This window comes from Gorilla gorilla, chromosome 5 (assembly GCF_029281585.2).
Source record: "Gorilla gorilla gorilla isolate KB3781 chromosome 5, NHGRI_mGorGor1-v2.1_pri, whole genome shotgun sequence".
Classification (NCBI taxonomy): Eukaryota; Metazoa; Chordata; class Mammalia; order Primates; family Hominidae; genus Gorilla; species Gorilla gorilla.
This window is the reverse complement of record NC_073229.2, coordinates 42,285,310-42,311,252: the sequence shown is the minus strand read 5'-3', so window position 1 is coordinate 42,311,252 and position 25,943 is coordinate 42,285,310. Positions and strand designations below refer to the sequence as shown.

Here is a 25,943-nt window from a genome sequence, read left to right as displayed (position 1 = left end):
ATTCTGAAGTAATTATGGCAACTTGGACCAAATGAAGAATGATTTAGTTGTTGGGAGCCCCACCTTCTCAAACTTCTTTATTTAGCATTAAGATCTTTGCTTTTAAGGTATGTATATCTAAACAGCCCCCATTCAGGTGATTTTTTGCAGAACAAAGGAATGGTGCACTCCAGAGGTGTCCCAAGGAATCCACCACCTCCAGCCACACTGAAAACTGCCCTAAGCTTTGAGTTGGAGGCTTCTGCCTTACAAAGGTCTCCTTGCCTCCTTGTGACAGTTTGCTTCCCTGTCAATTTATCCACCATTAAAATAGCCTGTGAGACTTAAAATCAATTAACGATAAAACAAAGATATGATGCTATTTTGTAAAGTAAACCTGTATAATTGAATTTTATGTGAGGAACAAAGTATTATAAATGGTATAAATATAATGTAGAAGAATGTTCCTGTTAAGTAAATGGAGTGAAACTGTATGAAAAAATAACAAATGGAAGGAAGCGTGCATGGATAGGTGTAAGAATCTCTGGATGGATGAGTGGGTGGATGGGTGGAGGGATGGAGTGATGGATGGATGAGTGGAAAGGTAGAAGAATAGAAAGATGGATGGATGGATGGGAGGGTGGATGGATGGATGGATGGATGGATGGAAAAGTAGAAGGGTAGATGGATGAGTATGTGGGTGAAAGGATGGATAGATGGATGGGTAGAAAGGTGGAAAGATAGGAAAGACGGGTGGATGAATGGAAGGATGAGTGGATGGAAGATGAATGAGTGGGTGGGAAGGTAGGGGGATGAATATATGGATGGATGGTTTGATGGATTGCTGTGATCTTTCTGTGTGAAATGCTGATTGTTTATTTGCTTGCCAGACTGGCCAGGGATTAAGACTCCCTTTTCCTGGTTTCTTAAGCTGGAGGTGCTTCCCTGTGATATGCCTCTCTCCCTCATTAGAAACTACTTTGTTTAAAGGTTGTGCCTGTAAGCAGTGCAGCAAGGGGAGGACATTTTCCAATGCAGTCATTTCACCTAACTTGGAAACCACCAGAATCATGCGGGTGTCTCACACCTTCCCTGTCGTAGACTGCACGGCCGCTTGCTGTGACCTGTCCAGCTGTGACCTGGCCTGGTGGTTCGAGGGCCGCTGCTACCTGGTGAGCTGCCCCCACAAAGAGAACTGTGAGCCCAAGAAGATGGGCCCCATCAGGTCTTATCTCACTTTTGTGCTCCGGCCTGTTCAGAGGCCTGCACAGCTGCTGGACTATGGGGACATGATGCTGAACAGGGGCTCCCCCTCAGGGATCTGGGGGGACTCACCTGAGGATATCAGAAAGGACTTGCCCTTTCTAGGCAAAGATTGGGGCCTAGAGGAGATGTCTGAGTACTCAGATGACTACCGGGAGCTGGAGAAGGACCTCTTGCAACCCAGTGGCAAGCAGGAGCCCAGAGGGAGTGCCGAGTACATGGACTGGGGCCTACTGCCGGGCAGCGAGGGGGCCTTCAACTCCTCTGCTGGCGACAGTCCTGCAGTGCCAGCGGAGACGCAGCAGGACCCTGAGCTCCATTACCTAAATGAGTCGGCTTCAACCCCTGCCCCAAAACTCCCTGAGAGAAGTGTGTTGCTTCCCTTGCCAACTGCTCCATCTTCAGGAGAGGTGTTGGAGAAAGAAAAGGCTTCTCAGCTCCAGGAACAATCCAGCAACAGCTCTGGAAAAGAGGTGGGTGTGTTCAGGATGTGCTTGGGGGTGGGATGGGCTGAGTGGGGCAGACCGTAGGAGGGGCTGAGTTTCAGGAGCCGGGCACTCATTCAGGCTGTATGAGCTTAAGGAGGTTCCGCCTAAGGGCACCTGTCTCAGGTGGTGGCAAGAAAGATGACTGTCTCTCAGAGATTTCTAGGAAGCAGAACATCTCATTCCTTCGCTATACCTCCATGGCCAGGCTGTTAAAAAGAATAGTTCTGCCTTCACGAGTCAGCCAGCTCATAATGACTTAGCACTTCTCCCTAGAAATGCCTGTAGCGATTTTTTCTTTTTTCTTTTTTTTTTTTTTGAGATTGAATCTCGCTCTGTCGCCCAGGCTGGAGTGCAGTGGCATGATCTCAGCTCACTGCAAGCTCCCCCTCCTGGGTTCACGCCATTCTCCTGCCTCAGCCTCCCGAGTAGCTGGGACTATAGGCGCCCATCACCACGCCCAGCTAATTTTTTTGTATTTTTAGTAGAGATGGGGTTTCACCATGTTAGACAGGATGGTCTAGATCTCCTGACCTCATGATCCACCTGCCTTGGCCTCCCAAAGTGCTGGGATTACAGGCGTGAGCCACCGCGCCTGGATACTCTAGCGATATTTAAGGCAACGGGAGATGGTATAGAAGTCCCTGGGGCCAGCACATACACCCAGGGGCTTTGAAAATCCACCCTAGTAGGTTTCTTCAAGACCCAACAGGTGCTTTGGCTGCTAGAAACTCAACATGGCATCATGAACAATTTGATAGGATGAGAGAGCTATGAAGGAGAGAACTTAAGCGTCATAAAACGTTCCATGAAAAAGCTCAGGTGAAAAAAGAATGAGGGTCACTGCAGTGGAGCGATTTCAAAAGCAGGTGGAAAGCCTAAGTGTTAATGGCAGGAGGTCAGGGAGACAGACAATGAGAACTGTGTGGTGAGGAGAGAGTAGTTGGAGAGCTCAGAGGTTGCTTGTTTGGAAACTGGTCAGGACTTGAGAATGTGGTGAGCATGTTGATCAGCGGAAGCTGAGTATAGGTGGAAATAAAGTAAAAAAAAAGCTTGGAGTACTTTAAGAATTTTTTAAAGGAAAACTTTTCCTTCTTTAGATTCCAGTACTTATGTTAGAATAAGTGAGGAATGCCGAATTGAATTGACTATACATTATAATCTCAACCACGAAAAATTGTTTAAAAAGGTCTAGAAGTCATTTTTAAGTGGTTTTTTTTTTTTTTTTTTTTGTGAGACAGAGTCTTGCTCTGTCGCCCAGGCTGGAGTACAGTGGCATGATCTCGGCTCACTGCACCCTCTGCCTCCTGGGTTCAAGCGATTCTCCTGCCTCACCCTTCCAAGTAGCTGGGACTACAGGTGTGCACCACCATGCCCGGCTAATTTTTGTATTTTTTAGTAGAGATGGGTTTTCACTATGTTGGCCAGGCTGGCCTCGAACTCCTGACCTCAAATGATACGCCTGCCTCAGCCTCCCAAAGTGTTGGGATTACAGGCATGAGCCACCGTGCCCAGCCAAGATTGAATCAGAAGGTTTTTTTCTGCTTATATTTTTCTGAATTTTGAAGTGTCTATATTTTTCCTTACTTATAATTGGATTAAAATGAAAAAACTTTTTTTTTTTTTTTTTTTTTTTTTTTTTTTGAGACAGAGTCTCACTCTGTCACCCAGGCTGGAGTGCAGTGGCATGGTCTTGGCTTACTGCAACCTCTGCTGCCCAGGTTCAAGTGATTCTCCTGCCTCAGCCTCCTGAGTAGCTGAGATTACAGGCATCTGCCACCACGCCCAGCTAATTTTTGTATTTTTAGTAAAGATGGGATTTCACCATATTGGTCAGACTGGTTTTGAATTCCTGACCTCATGATCCACCTGCCTCAGCCTCCCAAAGTGCTGGGATTACAGGCATGAGCCACTGCACCTGGCCTGAAAAAACTTTCAATTAAAAATAATCTGAAAGTATTAGAGATTAACCATGTTCTTTATTCATATCAGTAAATATTAAAATAATTTACTGTCTTTCATGTTGCCAAGTCATTTACTTCCTGGTTTATACAGATGGAACTCTCTGAAATCAAGCTCTATTAAAAATCTTTTGGCTCATTAGTTCTTTGAGGTTGGTTTTGTTAAAAGATAATTATTCAGTGCCGGGAGCAGTGGCTCATGCCTGTAATCCCAGCACTTTGGGAGGCCGAGGTGGGTGGATCACGAAGTCAGGAAATCGAGACCATCCTGGCTAACATGGTGAAACCCCATCTCTACTAAAAAATACAAAAAATTAGCCAGGCGTGGCGGTAGGTGCCTGTAGTCCCAGCTTCCCAGCTACTCGGGAGGCTGAGGCAGGAGAATGGCGTGAACCCGGGAGGTGCAGCTTGCAATGAGCCGAGATCGCACCACTGCACTCCAGCCTGGGCGACTGGGCGAGACTCCATCTCAAAAAATAAAAAAATAAAAATAAAAAAAAATAATTATTCAAATAGGTGAAATTGTGAATTGTTTAGATATAAAATGAACACGTGTTAGAGATTTTATTCTACTCATTAATCACTGAAGGAACTAGATTATAATTATCCTACAAGAAAACCTGAAGAACAGGCACATTCATAGGTTAAAAAATATATTGAAATGAGTGTACAAACAGAGGTAAAACTGGGTTTCCAGTGAGGAAAGGAGGGAGTTCAGTTGAAGCTCTAGCAGACAGGAGAATTTACATGTCTATAGACAAGAATTATTTTACATTTTTATCATTTTTATGACCTATAACTTACAGAGTTGTAAAAATAGCTCAAATACAAGAACGACTAGAGGCAGATAACTGGAGAGGTATCCAGTAGATAATGTTTTTTTTTATTTATTTTTATCTTATTTTAATTTTTTGAGACAGGGTCTCACTTTGTCACCGAGGCTGGAGTGGAGCAGCCTGATCTCAGCTCACTGCAGCCTTGACCTCCTGGGCTCAGGCAGTCCTCCCAACTCAGCCCCACAAGGTAGCTGGGACTACAGGCATGTGCCACCACACCCGGCTAATTTTTATGTTTTTGGTAGAGATGGGATTTCGTTATGTTGCCCAGGTTGGTCTCAAACTCCTGAGCTCAAGTGATCTGCCTGCCTTGGCCTCCCAAAATGCTAGGATTACATATGTGAGCCACCTTGCCCCACCGATAACATGCTGCTTTCCATTGAAATACAAATTTTCCTCTGAAGTACATTAGATTTGTAGACAACCTCTGAATAAGTGTTCACAAAAATTAGATGCATAGCATAATAAGTCATTTGCTCAAGCCCAATACACTGATGCACAACTGTAATCCCAGCTACTTGGGAGGTGGAGGTGGGAGAATTGCTTGAGCCTACGGGTGAGAGACCAGCCTGGGCAACAGAGTGAGACCCCATCTCTTAAAACAAAAAGAAAGAAAGAAAAGAAACTATTTCATTCTGATGCAGTGCAAAGTTTGGAATTGATGACAGAAACTAAGATCTTTTCTCTCACCAAAAAAATATGTAAAATAGTTCAATTGTATTTGGTAAAGGTATCTAGAAAGTTCAATGGGGAAAGAATAGTATTTTCAACAAATGATGTTAGGACAACTGGATATTTACATGCAAAAGAATGAATTTAGACCCCTATCTCATACCTTATTTTTAAAAAATTAACTCAAAATGGACCAACGTTCTCAATATATGAGTTAAAACTATAAGAGACATGGAAGAAAACTCAGCATAAATCTTTGTAAACTTAGGCAATTATTTCTTAGTACATCAAAAGCATAGCAATAAAATAGAAAAATGGTAAATTTGAATTAATAAAAAGTAGAAACTTTTGTATTTCAGATGACAACATCAAAAAAGTAAAGCTTTCTTGATGGAATAAATATACCATAAAATGGGATAAATATACCATAAATATTGTATACTGAATATATAAATAACTCTTACAACTTAATAATTAAAAGACAAATAACCCAACTCAAACATGGGCAAAGGATCTGAATAGAATTTCTCCAAAGATCATAGAAGAATAGCCAAGAAGCACATGAAAAGATGCTCAGCACCATTAATCTTTAGGGAAATGCAAGTCAAAACCACAATGAGATACCACTTCACATCTACTAGATGGCTAGAATAAAATCTAAAAATAGATAATAAGTGTTAGTAAGGATGCAGAGAAATTGGAACTCTCATACACTGCTGGTGGGAATGTGAGATGTTGCAGCCACTTTGGTTTGTTTTTGATTTTTGTTTTTTGAGAGACAGGGTCTTGTTCCGCACCCAGGTCAAAATGCCACGGTGCAGCATAGCTTACAGCAGCCTTAAACTCCTGGGCTCCAGTGATTCTCTCACCTCAGCCTCCTGAGTAGCTGGGACCACAGTACCCAGCTAATTTTTTTTATTTTTATTTTTGTAGAGATAGAGTCTCACTCTGTTGCCCAGCCTGGTCTCAAACTCCTGGGCTTAAAGAATCCTCCTGCTTTGGCCTCCTAAAATGCTGGAATTATAGGTGTGAGCAATTATGCCTGGCCCCAGTGTAGCTGCTTTGGAAGACAGTCTTGCATTTCCTCAAAATGTTAAATGCAGACTTACCATATGACCCAGGAATTCCACTTCTGGGTATTTACACAAGAGAAAGAAAACATGTCCATATAGAAACTTGTACATGAATGTTCATAACAGTACTATGCATAAAATAGTGCCATTGAATAGGGTATCTAGGAAAAATAAATCAAGATCAAACTTGTAGAGGATAAAGGACATTTTTTGCAACTGTGTTTTCCTATGGACAAGACTAGAGAAATCACCTAAAACAAGTTGTTTTAAAGTAAATGAGTAGAGAGCATAGAAACAAGAGCCATTTGAAACTTTTGCTGACGAGGCCCAGGTTAACTTGAAGGCTGAAATGGGTGATGCTGGTGCTCAGTGGCTTCCATAGAGGACTGATTTTTCTTTGGAGGGGTTTGTCGGAGAGGACCTTGTGTCCTGATGACTTAGTGAGGAGTTCTGTGGTGGAGGTTGTGGGTGGATTACTGAATAGTGAAGGGAAGAATTGGCATGTGATTCCAGCCTGGAGAGGCAGCATGGTGGAAAAGTGAATGTTTTAGAGAAGAGGAGGATGAGAGTTTTCTTCCCCTTCAGCCATTTCTGGCTTAGTGACCTTGGCCCAAGGTGCCTTAATTTCTCTGACCACTGTCTACCTTCATTCTTTATTTCAACTTGGCAATAATTTTTCAGGACTTGATTAAAAAAAAAAATTCAATTCATCCTATGGGATTTGCAGAGGCCCTAGTATAAAATGTTATGGACACCTATTCTGCAGCCCTGGTTTGCAGTAATTTTGAATTTCATGCTATTCTTAGAGAGCACAGATTCAATGAACAGCTTAATCTATAGCACTCACTTCACAAACCCAGATGCCTGAAAATTCAATTAAATCAAACATCTTAAAATTATATAGTAAACCCACTACCTGATTTTTAAAATGTTGGTCAATTGGTTTCCCTTAGTTTGATCAATACAGCTTAATTTCATTATTTTGTCCTTTTTTTTTTTTTTTTTTTTTGCCTTGGTTCTGGAAATTTAGTTGCAGGTTTCACCAGTTGCTTAGTAAATATCTGGAACCCAGTAGGGACTCAGTTACTATTTGTAGTGATGTAAGGGATCACACCTCCAAGCACAAAATGTATGCCATATCCTATGGACTTTTCTCAACTGTAGAAAAGAGTAGTTGTTTTTTCAATTAGCACCAATGGCGTCCTCTCTGATTTACATTTGAATTATAGCTTTTCTTTCTGTGAGTTTCTCACTGCACATGGTCCCTGTGGGCCTTCTATATTCTTAGTCTAAGAGTTTTACTTACCTGGCCCCACACAGTTACTGACTAAAAGTCGCAAAAGATATTTTATTATCATATTATGAGACTTTTCCCTCCAGCACACACTGTTTAGTTTAAGAACTTTAACTTGGCTAACTCTGTAACTTTAAGTTATCGGTTATACATAATGGATAAAATGAATAAAGATGACTTACTCTAGAAGCCTGTTTACTATTGAATTATTTGATTGTCTTCAATTGTTGCTTTAGTGATTGTCTTAGCTTGTGCTGCTGTAACAAAATACCATTGTAGTAGTCCATTCTTACACTGCTATAAAGACATACCTAAGACTGGTTAATTTACAAAGGAAAGAGGTTTAAGTAACTCACAGTTCCACGTGGCTGGGGAGGCCTCAGGGAACTTACAGTCATGGCAGCAGGTGAGAGAGCAAGCAGGGGAAATGCCAGATGCTTATAAAACCACCAGATCTCGTGAGAACTCACTCGCTATCACGAGAACAGCATGGGGGGGAACCATCCCATGATCCAGTTACCTCCATTTGGTCTCTCCCTTGACACGTGGGGATTATAATTCAAGATGAGATTTGGGTGGGGGCACAAAGCCTAGCCATATCAGCCATGAACTGGGTGGCTTAAACAACAGACATTTATATCTTACAGAACTGAAGTTTGGAGGTCTGAGATTAGGATGCCAGCAGGGTTGGGTTCTTGGTGAGGGTTTCTTGATTTACAGGTAGTCATCTTTTTGCTGTGTCCTTACAAGGAAGAAAGAGAACTAGCTAGCTCTTTCTCCTCTACTTATAAGGGCACGAATCCCATTTATGAAGGCTTTACCCTGATAACCTAATTACTTCCCAAAGGCCCTACCTCCAAATACTATCACATTGAGGGTTAGGATTTCAACAAATGAATTTTGCGGGGTGGAAGGAGGTGTGGGGCAGAAACATTCAGTCCATTGAACTGGTCAGTTTAGGGGCTACTATAATTACTTTCTCATTCTTTGAGTGTTTGTGTGAGTTCACCTGTACTAATTGTCCAACCCACAGTTGCCTTATATTTCTAATAGACAGCAAAGAGAGTACTTGAGAGAGATGGTCTAGAGTTCCAGAGTTTTGCAATATTATTCATGGTTTTTCAAACATTACCAAAGCTAATTTATGAAAAAGTTTGGTAACATTGAGTTGCTTGAAGAGTTGAACTGTTTTTTTTTAATAACAATTTATCCTTGTAATTGATCTCATAGGTCCTAATGCCTTCCCATAGTCTTCCTCCAGCAAGCCTGGAGCTCAGCTCAGTCACCGTGGAGAAAAGCCCAGTGCTCACAGTCACCCCGGGGAGTTCAGAGCACAGCATTCCAACACCTCCCACTAGCGCAGCCCCCTCTGGGTCCACCCCATCTGAGCTACCCATATCTCCTACCACTGCTCCCAGGACAGGTAACTTTTAAAAAATACAATTTCAAGAAATGTACTGAAGACAGGCTGTAGAATTTGGTGGTGACAACTTTTAAAGTTTACTCATTCCCTCCAGGCACATTTTTGAGCATCTATCATGTGCCAGAAACGGTGCTGCATACTGGGAATAAAAAGATGAATAAGACATTGTCTTTTCCCTCAGGGACTCCATAGTCCAGGAGAGGAGACTGACAGGTAAAGAGGTGGTTCTGATACAATATGGTAAGTGCTGTGAGAGGCTGCTGTGGGAGCAGAGGGGCACCCTGATGCACTAGCAGGGTCCAGGGATGCCTTTCCAGAGGAGACGATGCTAGGATAGAGTGAGCCAGCAAAAATGGCATTGGTCTGGTGTTCAGGTGGAGGGAGCAACATGTTTCATAACCATCGTGATCATTGTATTTACTGAGCACTTACAGAGTGCCAGGCAATATGCTCAGTGCTTCCCACCCATCATCTCTCATTCATTGCCTGTGCAAGAAAACAGACGTGCAAGAGCTCATGGGACATTTCAGAAGAACTGTAAGGGATTCAGTATGGCTGGAACTGGAGTGGTAAGCAGGACAAGAACTGGAAAGATCATGTATTTTGTGCCAAAGATTCTGCACTTTACTGGATGGGTATAGAGAATCCCTGAATGGTTTTAAGCAGGAAAGCAAAATGATCAGATTTGTATTAAGAAATAGTGTGGGATGAGCCCGGTGGCTCACGCCTGTAATTCCAGCCCTTTGGGAAGCCCAGGCGAGCAGATCATGAGGTCAGGAGTTCGAGACCAGCCTGGCCAATATGGTGAAACCCCATCTCTACTAAAAATACAAAAAAATTAGCTGGGCGTGTTGGCACACACCTGTAATCCCAGCTACTTGGGAGGTTGAGGCAGGAGAATTGCTTGAATCCAGGAGGCAGAGGTTGTAGTTAGCTGAGATCGCTCCACTGCACTCCAGCCTGGGCAACAGAGCAAGACTGTCTTGAAAAAAGTAAAAAATGAATAAAAAGGGACCAGGTGTGGTGGCTCGCACCTGTAATCTCAGCACTTTGGGAGGCTGAGGTGGGTGGATCATGAGGTCAGGAGATCGAGACCATCCTGGCTAACACAGTGAAACCCCATCTCTACTAAAAATACAAAAAATTAGCCAGACGTGGTGGCGGGCGCCTGTAGTCCCAGCTGCTTGGGAGGCTGAGGCAGGAGAATGGCATGAACCCGGGAGGCGGAGCTTGCAGTGAGCTGAGATTGCACCACTGCACTCCAGCCTGGGCGACAGAGCGAGACTCCGTCTCAAACAGAAAAAAAAGAAAAAAAAAAGAAAATAGTGTGGAGTTGACTAGAGGCAACAAGATCCATGAAAAGGCTATGGTGAATGGTTGCAGAGATGGAGGGAAGGAACCAGATTTAGGAGACAGGAAGGGAGAAGATTCACAAAGATTTGATAAGTGATTGAATGAATGTAAGGATGTGAAGGAAGAGGACGCTAAGACATATGAAAATACAGAACTAAAATTAGATGAGCAGTTGGGCTGAAGGTAAAGGATTACGAGTCATCAGTGTGGAGGTGATAGTTGGAGACACGGGGGACATAGGAGATCATCCAGGGAGAGAGGGGGGTGAGCTGAGGAGAGGCCTGAGCACTGGAACTTTGGGGACATTGTTATACAAGGAGCTGGAAGTGTAGAAGGAGCCTGCAAAACTGATTGGGTAGTTGTGCCAGAGAGGTGGGAGATAAAGAGGAAAGCTAGAGGGAGAGAGTTCTATCGAGGAGGACAGAATAATTTTCCATCTACCCTTCTAAGTTCTAGGCTAGTGCCCCTGTAACAAAAGATAGATTAACAAGAGGAAAAAAAAAAAACAAGTTTATAACATGTGCATCTTACCTATACGTGGGAGATACCCAGGGAAATGAGGAAATCTCAGAGAGGTTTATTATATTATATAAGCTTATATTATATAAGCCTGGAACTCTGGCTTATATAGCATCTTGAACTAAAACAAGGAAAGAGGATTGTGGGGAAGGCAAGTGGCCAAAGGTGCCTAGAATAAACAAAGTAAGCAAGAGTGAGGTTCATTATGCAGATTTGTCAGGACCTTCTCTATGGATGTGGATCTCTTGGAATGTAGTCACCCGTCTCTTCCTGGTATAGAAGGAGAGACATCCTTACAAATGGAGATTTCCTTTATAGATATAAATTCCCCTTACAAAGGAGTAACTTCTACTCTGTTTTCAGAGCTCCTCTTGGTCTGCTGTTTCTTTAAAACAAACAAACAAACAAAAAACACAGCTCAAAATAATCCTTGTATAAAAGAGTTATAGTTGCAATGGCATATTCTAGTTTCCTACAGTCTGTGAACCAAAAGTATCTGAGACAGGTCTCAATCAATTTAGAAAGTTTATTTTGCCAAGGTTAAGGACTCACCAGTGACACAGCCTCAGGAGGTCCTGATGACATGTACCCAAGGTGGTCAGGGTACAGCTTGGTTTATTTTGTTTGTTTTGAGACAGAGTCTTGCTTTGTGGCCAGGCTGGAGTGCAGTGGCGTGACCTTGGCTCACTGCAACCTCTGCCTCTGAGTTTCAAGTGATTCTCCTGCCTCAGCTTCCTGAGTAGCTGGGATTACAGGCCCCCACGACCATGCCCGGCTAATTTTTGTATATTTAGTAGAGACAGGGTTTCTCTGTGTTGGCCAGCCTGGTCTCGAACTTCTGACTACAAGTGATCCACCTGCCTCAGCCTCCCAAAGTACTGGGATTACAGGTGTGAGCCACTGTGCCTGGCCACCTTGGTTTTATACATTTTAGGGGGACATAAGACATCAGTCAGTATGTGTGAGATGTACATTGGTTTGGTCCAGAAAGGCATGACAACTGGAAGGGGGTCTTTCAGGTCATAGGTAGATAAGAGACAAATATTGCATTCTTTTGAGTCTTTGATCAGTCTTTCACTGAATACACCATTTACTTGCCAGAGGGGGTAGAGGAATAGTCACTTATGCCTTGTCTGGCTCAGTGAATCTGTATTTTTTCATAAACAATAGGGCAGAGGAAACAATTAGATATGCATTTGTCTCAGGTGAGCAGAGGGATGGCTGAGCTCTGTCCTTTCCCCCACCCCCTGCACCTGTGAAGATAAGCTATTGATTTACATTGCCAGGGTGAAATTCAGCAAAACTGTTTTAGGGCAAAGATCTTGAGGCCCACAAGGAATTTCTTGTGGGCAAATTATAATGAAGGCATGTAGCTTTTTTTTTTTTTTAATCTTTGTAGGTATCTTGTTTAGGAATAAAATGAGATGCAGGTTTGCCTGACACAGTTCCCAGCTTGACTTTTCTCTTTGGCTTAGTGATTTGGGGGTCCCGAGATTTATTTCCCTTTCACAAATCATATTTTGGGGTGGCATGTTCTGGTCTCCTGTAGTTCCAAAAGGGAAGACGTATCAAAGCTCCATGTGTCACAGAGGCTGTGGTGAGGATTGCAAAGCTTCCATTAGATTTTCCAATAAGGAAGTTATTAGAATATGCTAGACCTAAGGGTGATGTTTCCTGAGCTTTTCTGTGGGCCATGTATTTTGGAGATTACTCTCTCTAACTTTTGTATTTACTTTGATCCTGAGCTTCCATAGAGAGAAAGATAATAGTGGGAGAGAAGCTGTGTAGTATACGGAAAAAGAAACTGGCCTGGGAGTTTGGCCCAGGATGTTTGGGTTTTAAGAGAACCTACTGCATACAGTTGTAATGAGGATTAAATGAATTGATCATTTTAAAGCCCTTAGGGCAATGCCTGGCACAGTTTAATCCCGTATATAAGTGTTTGTTGAAATGAATACATTTAAATTAAATATTGGTGGACCTATTGCTAATTACCATACAGCCTTGGACAGCTTTGTTTTTCTAGGATTTAATTTCCCCATCTATAACATGATAGGTTTGGGTCAATGTCCCTTCTAGGTCTACAGTTGCTGACTTTCAGGATAAAGAGTTAGTGAAAATGACAAGAGAGGAGCCAGCAAAGCCACTGAGAGCCTCTGCAGCTGATCTAGGAGGCACTCGAGGGACTGAGGACTGAGAGGAGGGGAGTGGATTAAATGAACAACCTGTCTGACAGCTCCTTGCAGCTGATCCCTCTGGAGAGCACTCAGCTTTTTTTTTTTTTTTTTTTTTTTTTAATCTTTGCTTTTCTCTTTGTAGTATCTGGACATATCACAATATATTTTACAAGTGAAACTAATGTCCAATGGAGCCAAACCGATAGAATTTATGAATATATCAATGTAATCTGGTTACAGAGAAAGTAAACAAGTATTGTTCTGAATGCTTACTTGGTGGCTAAGCACTTTTGATAAGAGTTAATGTTGCTGCTGCTTAAGTTAAAATAGGCTTTTTATATTGAGGGTGACTGGATTTTGTCTTGGAAAAGTTCCAAGTACAAGGCCATTAGCAGTAATTCATGAGGCTACTATCAGAACTGAGTGGAGTGTGACTAATGAGACAGAAACACTTAGGATTACACTCAATCTTTTTATAACTAAAAATAGCTCACACCAGGGCGTCAAGAAAAGCTGGTAGCAAGGGAGAAAATGGACCCAATCCACAGTTGCATGAAACCTGTTTCACGCAACTCTTGTCACTCAGTACATTGCTCAGTCAATTTGAATCATTATTTTTGTCACAGTGCCAACTCATATTTGTGGTTTAAAACCCTGTACTATAATATAGTGTACAGTTCAATTTCTAGCCAGAGGAAAAACATGCCTTAGCTAAAATCTTATGAAGAACTATTACAAAAACATATGTTATTTTAATTTATGGATACCAAAAACAGATCTAGTGTAGAGCAGTCATGTAACACATTATATTATATAATTGCATGTATTATTTCTAATTAACTTTTAGTGAAAGAACTTATGGTATCGGCTGGAGATAACCTAATTATAACTTTACCCGACAATGAAGTTGAACTGAAGGCCTTTGTTGCGCCAGCGCCACCTGTAGGTGAGAGTTTAACCTTCCTCCCTGACCACTAGGAACTGGGGTATTTTTCTTCAGCAGGTCCTTACAGGCTATTTACAACGCCGATTCTTTTTCACAGCATTGCACGACGTCACAAACAAAGGTGGAGGACAAGGCTTTGATTATTCTTAAGCATCAACATTTGTTGAAATAGTTTCAAATGGAGTAAGAATCTAGGAAATTAAATACAGTATGTATCGTTTAATTGGTCAGGATGGAAAGTCATAAATTTCTGATGATGCAAAGCAGATCAGGAGAGGCTGCCACGTACCAGTTCTTGAACTGTGATAACCCATAGAACCTGGGAAGATTCCACCGGGATGAGAGGGAAGTGGCGTGCACCCATAGGTTTGTTTGCAGATACTGTGGCATTGACAATCACGGCTCTCAGGTTCTCAGGATGCCTCACACTAGCTGCTCAAAAAAATTTATTCAAAATGCTCTTTCTTCTACTTGTCCAATGCTCTACCATTCAGTAAGCATTTGACCTGGGACCTGTGGCCTGTCAAATGCATTGTTTTTAAGGTAAACTCATTCTTAAGGTGTTTGACTATTTCTCATTCAGATTAGTTCCTTAATTCATTTTTTTCTCCACCACATATTGGTCAAAATTTTATACACAGAGATGATAATATTTGGCATTTGCATTTTAATCCTTTGAGGCGAGGTACCTTATATTTTAACTACTAATATCTGAAGCTGGGAGACAGTTTCATCTTAACATAGACATGTTTATACTCTGTTTTTGTGTCCTTAAATAAACCCCTACAACAGATCAAATGAATTGAAATCTCCTTGCCTTTTGTTAAAAAGAGAAAAGCACAATGGATTATACTATGTTAAAACTGATATGGATAGTCAGATGTAGCCCCCTAGGAAAAAACTCGTCACATACTAATGGTTAAATTAGGGAGGTTTTTTTTTTAACTTTATACATTTTAAAAATTTCCTGTAAGATGTATGTTTTTATAACAAAAAAAGAAATGTTACATTAAGAAGATACATGTTATTCTTTACTTGGCTGATAGTTGAAAGTCAAGTTCATAAGATGATAACAAGAGTGAGGGGATAAAAACAAATAAAAAAAATATATATATATAAGTTAAAAAAAAAAAGAAAGCTGAGTTGAGTATATCTAAGGTAATCTGCACTGGTGGTTTAAAGGCTGTCATCTTCCCTCTGCCCAGGTTATCTAGTGTCCTCTCAGAATTTATAACTACTCATATTTATTTTTTGCTCTCAGAAACAACCTACAACTATGAATGGAGTTTAATAAGCCACCCCACAGACTACCAAGGTGAAATAAAACAAGGACACAAGCAAACTCTTAACCTCTCTCAAGTAAGTAACTGGAGACTGGTTGTGTCTAACAGCACAGCATAACGGCATAGAGCTCAGTTAATACCTTCTTAGCTACTGAACCCAAACGTCTTTCTTCTTTTTGGAGACAAGAGTCTTGCTCTGTTGCCCAGGCTGGAGTGCAGTAGCGCAATTACAGCTCACTGCAACCTCTGCCTCCCGGGTTCAAGTGATTCTCCTGCCTCAGCCTCCCGAGTAGCTGGGATTACAGGTGTGCATCACCACGCCCGGCTAATTTTTTTGTATTTTTAGTAGAGGTGGGGTTTCGCCATGTTGGCCAGGCTGGTTTTGAATTCCTGACCTCAAGTGATCTGCCCTCCTTGGCCTCCCAAAGTGTTGGGATTACAGGCATGAGCCACCACGCCCAGCTGCAAACATCTTTCTCATGGTAAGATCAAAAGTAGGATATGAATGAATAAAGTTTCAGCCATGCAAGTAGGCAGGCAGATGGTGAAGAGGCTTTGGATGGCTTTTCTTTATTTGGGTTGCTTGGTATATCTCAGTTTGGGGAAAAGAGCCTGGTTGTCCCACAAGCATTGCAGAGAGGTTAAAAACCTGTTGTAACTCTTGCTCTCCTTGCAGTGTTAAGGACATTCTACTTATCTCTGGTTCTCAATCTGGCACATCTCTAGAGTTGCCAATAATTCCATTCCAGGTCACAAATTGCCCTATCACATATTGTTGTATGATACAAGCACTCACAAGAAACATGCCCTCTTTCTGGCCTAGGAGGATATATAAACCGACTTAGCGACTAGAGATCTAGTCTCCTACCAGATGATTATGTTGACTTCATCTCCTGGGACCACACAGCTAATGGTACAACACAGACTTGCATCACCCTCATGTCATGGAGCTCTGTTTCTCAAAGTGTGGCATCCAGACCACTGGCAACCAATGCACCAGAGCTAGGTGGTAAAAATGCATGGTTCCATACACACGTTTGAGAACTGCTGCCCTCTGCTGGTCCATCTCACCCAGGCCTCTGTGAAGCCTCTGCAGCGAAGCTAAAGGCCTGTCTAGGTGATCCTTAGTGCTCCAGAATTCAGGCTTCAAACATGCGGCAGCCTCTTGACAGATCCAAATGAGACTGTCTCTTGAGCCCCCTCTCTATGCTGACTTTAGGAGTGCGGCTTCTGGGACATTTTAGCTTTTTCTACGTAGTGGACCCATCACGTCTTGCATGTTGAACTGTCTAACTTTTCTTTATGTTACAGTTGTCCGTCGGACTTTATGTCTTCAAAGTCACTGTTTCTAGTGAAAACGCCTTTGGAGAAGGATTTGTCAATGTCACTGTTAAGCCTGGTAAGCCGGTGTAAGAGAATGACCTCCTGTTGTACATATTTATCTCAATTTTTGGTGCCTGGATGACTCTATATCTATCTACCTGTCTACCTCGAGAGACAAAACCTATTTTGTATTAGGCTCCATTGTAGAGAAAACACGCAAAGATTATATTTTTGGTTTTTTTTTTCTACCTTTCGCATAACACTTTGTACTTGCTTGACAAGGTTATTGCTGGCTGCTCTCGAATGGTGGCAAATGTACCTTAGCCCTCTCTATCTGACATTTTCACCATCCACTCTAACTTCTACCTCCACTCTCCATGATTCAGCTTCACCTTCGAAACAGGGGCATGTTGAATACATTCAACTGAGCAACCAAGAGGTCAGGGGAAAATGTGTGCCCATCGGTCAGTGCATTCATGTGAATTAGAAACAGGTGGTTCTTGGGCTGGGTGGGCACAGCCCTGGCTTGGTGAGTAGAACATGGGCTGGCTTTCAGCCTCCACCACCCCCTCACCTGTGCTGAGGGCACAACCTACCCAGTCAAGGTGAACCTCCCTTGTACCCACTTTAGCCCACCCTGGGGGCCCGACAGCTCTATCTTTTGCATATGGTTACGGGGGGTGGAGGGGGGTAGTTGCCTTCAGTTAGAGATATAAGATCCACTCAATCCGAGGAGCTGGAACTGTAATCCCTTCATCCCTTGCTCCTGCTCTGTAATTACTGCTCACATTCTGTGATGAGACCCTTGTTTATTATTGTACATCTTCACTGAGCCTGGGCTTACATGCAAAAGTGTAAATGTCCAGACAAGCTCCTGAAATTCATAGAGAGACTCCAGACTTTAAAAAGTGCTCTCCATAGTTGAGGCCTGTAGGATAAACACCTTCTTGACAGGACATGTATAATCAATTTTTTAAAGTAGATGATTTTATGTGGGTAATGACATACGCATACACAACATGGGCTCAGTCACTGTCCTTTTTTTTGTTACAGCCAGAAGAGTCAACCTGCCACCTGTAGCAGTTGTTTCTCCCCAACTGCAAGAGCTCACTTTGCCTTTGACATCAGCCCTCATTGATGGCAGCCGTGTGTATCCTGTGGTAGTTTAGGGATTTCTTTTTTTCTCTACGTGCTACGAAATGTAATGAGTGCTCTGCATCAAAGCTAGGAGGACTTATGGGTTGTTACTTTGATAAATGATCACCTCCTTCTTTAGTTTTATGTCTTCTTTAGTTCCTTTAGCTCCTCTATCCTGTGCTTATTTTCCCGTCACCTTTTGTCTATTCTATTAGAAAGTTCTTTAGGGCTTGGCCATTTGATAGGGAATTAGAGCAATTACTGAAGAATCTCCTTCTGGTGTGGTATATATGGTTAGCAGTTGGAAAATCACTTTATATATATATGTATATATATATGATATATATAAGATATATATATGATATATATATGATATATATATCATATATATGATATATATATATGTCTTTATATAGAGGAGCTCCCGTGACCTGACTTGGGAGGGGAGGTGCCCCCTCCCAGATGGGAAAATCACTTTTAAGAACTCTTAGAAGGGATGTCTTCAGTGAGGGAGCGGGTGGTTTTTTTAAATTCGTTCAGAGATCGTTTCTTCTATGGGAGTATATGTGGAAGGGGCCCCTGCGTTAACTACAGGTGTCCATGTAAATAAGAATAGGTTGAAAACATCCTGTGTTTGACTAGGTTCAACCTTATCAGTGTAACAGGTAATTGCATTTTATGTACATTTAATCACAAAGCTAATACCAAATCCTTTAGAGGAAGAACAGTTGCCTTGGTTGTTGGGAGAAGAATACTTGTTAGCCATTAAAGCTGCTCTATCTTGCAAGCCTGCAAATTTACAGAGATCACATTGACATGACTATTTGCATCTACTCAAAAATAATCCATATTTCCATCTTAGCAACATGAAAATAAAGCATATTTTAAATGGAAATATTTACATGACCAAATAGGTCACATTTTGATTCCTCTAATTCAGTATGGCTTATTTACAGGAAACTGTTCAGGATTATTAATCTGTCACATGAACCTGTTCTTCCCTTAAATGAATTAGATGAAACTAGCCCCTTTCCAGGTCTAAATTTCTATGAATCTGCATGGCACATTATGTTTGTTCACTTTTAAAGTAGAAATGGAAAATTTTCATGTAAGGCTGTGACCTTTCTCTGGATTTACCCCTTAATAATTAAGGTAGTAAAAGATGTTTTGTAAGTTGTAGAAAGGCAACTCAAGTCTTTTTGAACCTGTCAGCTCAGGTGCCTATTTAAAATGATCAGTATGCTGTAGCTGAGGTGAGCAGAAGTAGCATTTCCATGTGCTGCATTTTGTTGACTCCTGTTTTTTAAAAGCAAAAGCATCTGTCACTGTGCTTCTTAAATATTCAACTGAGTGGGAACAGCCTCATTCAAATCTGGTGGAAATCCAGGAGAAAAATAGTGATATAATTTCAGGAGTAGGAAAGAATCTCCTTCTAATACAGTATATATCCATTGAGATCTAGGCAAGTACATAATTTCTTATAAAAATGAATTTAAATATGCAGTAATTAAAGTATAAAACTTATGTCTTCCTCTTCTTGTATTTCATTCTTGTCTTTATTTCTTAATCTTGTAGAAAGTACAGATGATACTGAAATAGTGAGTTATCATTGGGAAGAAATAAACGGGCCCTTCATAGAAGAGAAGACTTCAGTTGACTCTCCCGTCTTACGCTTGTCTAACCTTGATCCTGGTAACTATAGTTTCAGGCAAGTGGGTCCCTGCCTTTATTGTGCTGCCTGCTACTTACATTTTGACTGTTTCTTTAAATTAATGCGCATAAAACACTGCACTTCTTATTTTGATCAAAAGAGATTTGGCTTTCATGGGGGTTTTGGTTGCATGCCACTGGAGACTCTGATATCCTCATCAAAATAGGAACTTTATTTATTTATTGGAGTAAAATTTATATATAGTGAAAGGTACTTTATGAGATTCATTTAATTCATTTGTATTTAATTACGCTTTACCATCTGATTGGAGCAGCTTACTGCTGCTAACCCATGAAGAAATTTCCTAACGAGCCCAGAAAGTGTCCTGACTCAGCCTGGCTGAGAAGGAAGGACTTTAGATGTTTGGTTTGCTGTCAGAGCTAGAAGTAGAAGTTGGATCTTGGTTGTGTGGAGTATGAGGGATAGTGTGGAAGGAAGCTCAGAATGCACAGGTGCCCCCTACATGTCTTTTCCCTGCAGGGAAGGCCTGCATTCTTGCCACAGCTTCATTGTCATATGCCTATTGATATTATTTAGCACTCATCACTGCTCCCACCACCATCTTTAACGTAGAAGGATGAAGTGACCCATTTGTGAATTCACTGTCCTCAGGACCACATTAGGAATCAGTTTAGTGCAGGAAAGTTAATGCACTTCTCTTTTTTGTTTGCAGAGGTTGAGCATTGGTTCGCATTTGAAAGTGCTTAATCCTAACACCGCTTTGCAAGGAGTATCCTGAAAACATAATTATAAGTCCTCTAGAAAAGGATTAAAAAGTAAAAAGCTTTGTAGCTGAAAATTCAGGAGTGATTTGCTGTCTCTGCATGCTCAACCTGCAGGCAGATCTTAAACCTGATCCATTTTTAGTCTCCGTTAAGAGAGTGGCATCTGTGTTGGGTGAGGATGGTTTCTTCACCCAGCATCTCAAAAGCTAATCAGAAATCCATAAAGGTGAAACTCTGACATCAATATGTTATGAACTAAAACTAAAAATAGCCAACAGCAACAAAAGCAAACAAAAATATCAAGTCTGTGTTTATCTTTGCTTCATCCTTAAATTTCTATTTTTACCTGTTCCGAGAACTGTTCCATGAGCAGACTAAATTTACCTAAGTTTACCTTGAGATTTGGCATATTATTTTTTTGTCTACTTTTTTTTTTTTTTGGTTGTTTTTTGTGACGGTCTGTTGCTCTGCTGCCTGAGCTGCAGCGCAGTGGAGCGATATCGGCTCACTGCAGCCTTGACCTCCCGGGCTCAAATGATCCTCCCACCTCAGCCTCCCAAGTAGCTAGAACTACAGTTGTGCATGACCACACTCGGCTAATTTTTTTTTTTTTAATTAAATAGAGACAGAGTCTCATTCTATGGCCCAGCTGGTCTCAGAACTCCTGGGCTCAAGCGATCCTCCCACCTCAGCTTCCCACAGTGTTGGGATTACAGGCGTGAGTCACTGCACCCAGCCTGGCATATTCTTCCAACTATGGCTTCTTCTCCTTTTTGTAGGTTGACTGTTACAGACTCGGACGGAGCCACTAACTCTACAACTGCAGCCCTAATAGTGAACAATGCTGTGGACTACCCACCAGTTGCTAATGCAGGACCAAATCACACCATAACTTTGCCCCAAAACTCCATCACTTTGAATGGAAACCAGAGCAGTGACGATCACCAGATTGTCCTCTATGAGTGGTCCCTGGGTCCTGGGAGTGAGGGCAAACATGTGGTCATGCAGGCAAGTTCTCCATCCTGCCTTCAGACTTTTGTCTGTCTGTCTGTCTGTCTGTCTGTCTGTCTGTCTGTCTACCTAGCTATGTGCTATTGGTTGGGGTAGGCAGTTAAATTTAGATAATTTATTTTGTAAAGTTATCTGATCTATTACAATTATTAGAAAAGGACCTAAGCTCACAAATCTTCCAAGTTTACATCCCTTCCCCTCGCCCACTTAGATAAGCACAGGACAGCAACCAATTGGCTCTGTGTTGAAAATTAGATCTTGAGATCGGTTTGGGAAAAGTCTCACATCTCTTAGAGAAGTATTTTCGTATTGGGAGAAACCTTAGAAATAATCTAATCTAAACCTCATTATCAGAATTTTTTTTGTTATTCTGTTTCTCCTGTTTATAGAAACTCCATGTTATCTTGTCTACATCCACTGGTCGCTTTTTAGGGCCTTCTTTGTATCTACCTTTTGATTTGTTCAAATCTTTTAAGCATATTTGTCTAACAACATAATAATCTTGAAACTTCTGTTGTGTGTGTGAGCCGTTTGCTTATTCTTCTTTTTGTGATTGGCAAAGCTATTTGTTTTTGTTGCTAACCAGCTTGGTGTTTTTGAAGTTATGTTATTATTTGAGTTTCATGAGAAAAAAAAAAAGATAGGACCTTACATTTCCATCTTCCTTTTCTCCTTCAAATTTCGCCTCACCAGTCCAAGATACATTTCTCATTAGTATTTAAGATAAAATCGGACATTCCATGGAAACTTACCTACTTTGCTTTCCAGTGTTCCTGGAACATGCCTTGCAATTATGAGGAGTTAAAAGCGACTGGGTAGATTTATGGAACTTGAAAGAGCCATGAGTTGTCTGGATATCCTTGGAGAACCCTCTTGGTGGTGTCCATCTCTACCTAAGGGTTGTAGCAAGTGCTATGTTTGCTTCTGTTGTGTTAAGAATTCTGATTCAGAGGCGGGTTGGATACAAAACAGGAAGATGGGATATTTTGTATTTTCACGGTTAAAAAAAATCTTCCTAATTTTCTTTTACTTAATTATTAGGAATTATGCATCCAAAGCTAATACTCCAGAATCCATCCATGCATACTGGACATGTATCCAAAGTTCCTGAGGGCTGGGCCACGCTGTGAGCCTTGCCTCTACACACCAGCCCAGTTGCCAGACACCCTCTCTCTTCTTTCCCCGAAGAGTATCCATAGTAACAACCTTATTGCCTTAAGCTTGATTAAGAGGTCCAAAGGGGTATTAACTGGGGCAATCACAAAATGAGGTCTGTGAATCAGACCCTTTTATATTTGTCTGAAAATTGTACCAAGCAGCCTGCTGAGGCTGTGTTCTTACTGGGGAAGGAAGTGAAACCTTTGCAATTGCCTGAAACATGTGGCTACCTTGGGGGCATCGGTGAGACACAGTAGTCTGCTCAGTTCCCATTTGCCACAACATTCCCTTCCATTGTGTGCAGAAGCATTCTCGTACCAGATCAATTTGGAGGCAACTCCTGGGAAATTATACTTTCCCTGTTGAACTTTTCAGAGAAACGTGGTTTGCCTTATTTAGTCAAAGTAGGGGAAAGTTTTTTTTTTTCAAAAGTTCTTAAAAGGGTGCATTTCAAATTTCAGAAGTTCCCCTGGTAGCACAATGGATCTTGTAAAAATTTTCTTTTTAAATTTTCCATTAAAACCTTAAAAAATACACATAGAAACATTTATCTTTAGACAATCTTGGGATCTATAAAAGTAAATAAATTGTAATAAGACTTAAAAATTCTTTTCATGATGCCATGAACTTCAAACATAAGCAATAATTGAAACTATTACCAACGACAAAAAAGAAAGGGTATTAACCTGAGGTCACCAAGTGTAGCTGTTGCATACTCAGTTGAAAAAATGACTTTGTAAAAACTTAGGTTGACTTAGAATTTTACAAAATTATATTATTTATTTATTATGAAACAGGGTCTCACTCTGTCACCCAGGCTGGAGTGCAGTGGTGCAACTATGGCTCACCGTAGCCTTGATCTCCTGGGCTCAAAATATCCTCCCATCTCAGCCTCCCGAGTAGCTAGGACCACAGGCACACACCACCACACCTGGCTAATTTTTTTGTGTGTGTGTGAAGATGGGGTTTTGCCACGTTGCCCAGGCTGATCTCGAACTCCTGGGCTCAAGCAATCTTCTTGCCTTGGCCTCCCTAAGTGCTAGGATCACAGGCATGAGCCACCACACCCAGCAAAAAGTTGTTTTTATTATTACTTATTTTCTCTTTTTTGAGACAGAGTCTCACTCTGTGGCCCAGGCTGGAGTGCAGTGGCATGATCTTGGCTCACTGCAACCTCCACCCCCTGAGTTCAAGTGATTCTTCTGTCTCAGCCTCCCGAGTAGCTGGGATTACAGGTGCCTGCCACCACGCCTGAATAATTTTTGTATTTTTAGTAGAGACAGGGTTTCACCATTTTGGCCAGGCTGGTCTTGAACTCCTGACTTCATGATCCACCCGCCGTAGCCTCCCAAAGTGCTGGGATTACAGGCATGAGCCACTGCACCCGGCCAAAAAATTATTTTTGATTACAAAAGTAATACATGAATTGCCTCTTGTGGTTAAAAATAATAATAATAATAAAGCTCAAATAAATTCTGCTAAAATAAGTTCAAATAAATTGATCACCACTGTCATCCAAGTGTCCTTATTGGAAATAATTACTTTTATCAGTTTAATGTGTACACTTCCAGAATCTTTTCCATGTGTCTGTGTAAGTGTGTGTATATACATGTAGCAATACCTTTCACATTGTATGCATTGTTCCACAAATTTCTTTTTTGTGTGGATTTCTTTAAAAAATTTTTTGCTGTTTGGTTTTGAATGCGACCCAACTTTCTTTTTTTTGCTTAATATGTCTTTGACATTTTCCATTTTAGTACTTATAAACCTGCCTCATGATTTTAAACTTCTTTCTTTTAAACTAGCATTCCACAGTGTATCATAGTGTGTTTGACCATCCTCCTGTTGATGGTTGTGTAGATTGTTTCCATGTTTTGCTGTGATAGACTGTGCTTCAGTCAGCATCCATGGACGAGTCTCCTTGTGCATTTCTCTGGGGTAGATACTAAGAAGTCGAATTACTGGGTTGGAGTATGTGCTTATTTAATATTTTAATAGCTGTTTTCATATTGGCTTCCAAAAAGGCTATAGTAGTTTACACTCCTTCAATAGTATATGAGGATGCACAGTAGACTTTCAGTTGCACTTTCCTGGGGACCAACATATTTTTTTCTTTTTTTTTGTCACCCAGGCTGCAGTGCAGTGGTGCAGTCTCAGCCCACTGCAACCTCCCTCTCCCGTGTTCCAAGTGATTCTCGTGCCTCAGCCTCTTAAGTAGCTGGGATTACAGGTGCCCGCCATCATGCCCAGCTGATTTTTTAAAAATATTTTTAGTAGAGATGGGGTTCCACCATGTTGGCCAGGCTGGTCTCGAACTCCTGACCTCAAGTGATCCACCTGCCTTGGCCTCCTAAAGTGCTGGGATTACAGATGTGAACCACCGTGCCTGGCCAAACACATTTCTTTTTTGAGCAAGATCTCTGTATTAAGTAATATTGTTAGTTTTTCACTCTGTCATACTATTTACTTGTGCTTCTTTACTTTTTTGTTCTGTTTTGTTTCTATTTTTGTATTTGCTATTACTTAGGGAATACAGACGCCGTACCTTCATTTATCTGCAATGCAGGAAGGAGATTATACATTTCAGCTGAAGGTGACAGATTCTTCAAGGCAACAGTCTACTGCTGTGGTGACTGTGATTGTCCAGCCTGGTAGGTGGAGGAGAAAGAGATTTGGCCTCAGAGATGAAAGCAGAAATGATAGCTGGGCTTCTGGGGTTTGGAGATGCCACACTTGGTGGTACCGGCCTGTGGGTGCCAAAGCTCCATATAAAACTAATTTCATTTCAAGGTTCTAAATCTTGCCTTGACTGTAAACTATGGCATGAAGGATGAGATGACAGCCATCCACAGCACTGCTTGTGGGCTCCGATTTGCCTTGTGGATGCATCCACAGGTGCCCCACTCTGCTCTGGAGAGCTCCAGGGGATCTTGAAGGGGCTGGTTCTTATGTGTGGCTTGACACTCAGATGTAGCCAGACATTGGGGAACACGTTCCAGTTCAGTGTCACTGTTCATTAATAGTTTCATGAAAACCCAGGGCTCTGCCTACCTCCTGAGTTAAATAACCTTAAAGGTAGCTATACCTTTGTTTGATAATGGTCTTTGCCTTAGAACTTTTCTAGAAGAGTTCTGTTAGTCCCAGAACCTCTATCCAGTTCCTGGCAATGAGATTATACTCAACCTATAGACAACTTATTTATTTATGCCGCTAATACATAAAAAATTCTATTAGTTAGACCCCGGGATGTGGAATTAAACAAGATAGACTTGATCTCTGCCCTTGCAGGGCTTATGGAGAAGTTCACATAAAACTTTGTGATTGGTGCTTTACTAAAATAACTGCAGGGTGCTACAGGACCCCAAAGAAAGAGCACTCACCTGGGTGAGATGCATCTTCAAAGAGCTCGTACATGAGCTCAAGGTTGAAGCACAAGTCACAGTTAGTCGGTGAAGAATGGGAGGGGTGGGCAGCACAGGAGAAGAGGAAGAGTTCTTAGGCAGAGGGAACAGTATGCGTGAGCGCCAAAGAAGAGAGTCTGGTACATTCAAAGATTTAAAAGGAATTACTGTGACTGGAGAGAGAGAAAAAGAGGTAGGGATGTGGGAATGGGA

At 41.5% G+C, this 25,943-nt stretch overlaps 1 protein-coding gene across 6 annotated transcripts in view; it reads left to right on the top strand.

Annotated features, from left to right (window-relative positions):
• The window catches only part of KIAA0319 (KIAA0319 ortholog), a 105,757-nt gene that overhangs the window by 48,989 nt on the left and 30,825 nt on the right, over window positions 1-25,943 (top strand). For all 6 annotated transcript variants that reach the window (XM_063707367.1, XM_063707368.1, XM_055390356.2 and 3 more), the window contains exons 3-11: window positions 970-1,715; window positions 8,794-8,986; window positions 13,883-13,981; window positions 15,243-15,340; window positions 16,576-16,663; window positions 17,641-17,733; window positions 19,300-19,432; window positions 20,940-21,168; window positions 24,857-24,980. In XM_063707367.1, the coding sequence (XP_063563437.1) occupies window positions 970-1,715; window positions 8,794-8,986; window positions 13,883-13,981; window positions 15,243-15,340; window positions 16,576-16,663; window positions 17,641-17,733; window positions 19,300-19,432; window positions 20,940-21,168; window positions 24,857-24,980 (1,803 nt within the window). The remainder of the gene's footprint in view (window positions 1-969; window positions 1,716-8,793; window positions 8,987-13,882; window positions 13,982-15,242; window positions 15,341-16,575; window positions 16,664-17,640; window positions 17,734-19,299; window positions 19,433-20,939; window positions 21,169-24,856; window positions 24,981-25,943) is intronic.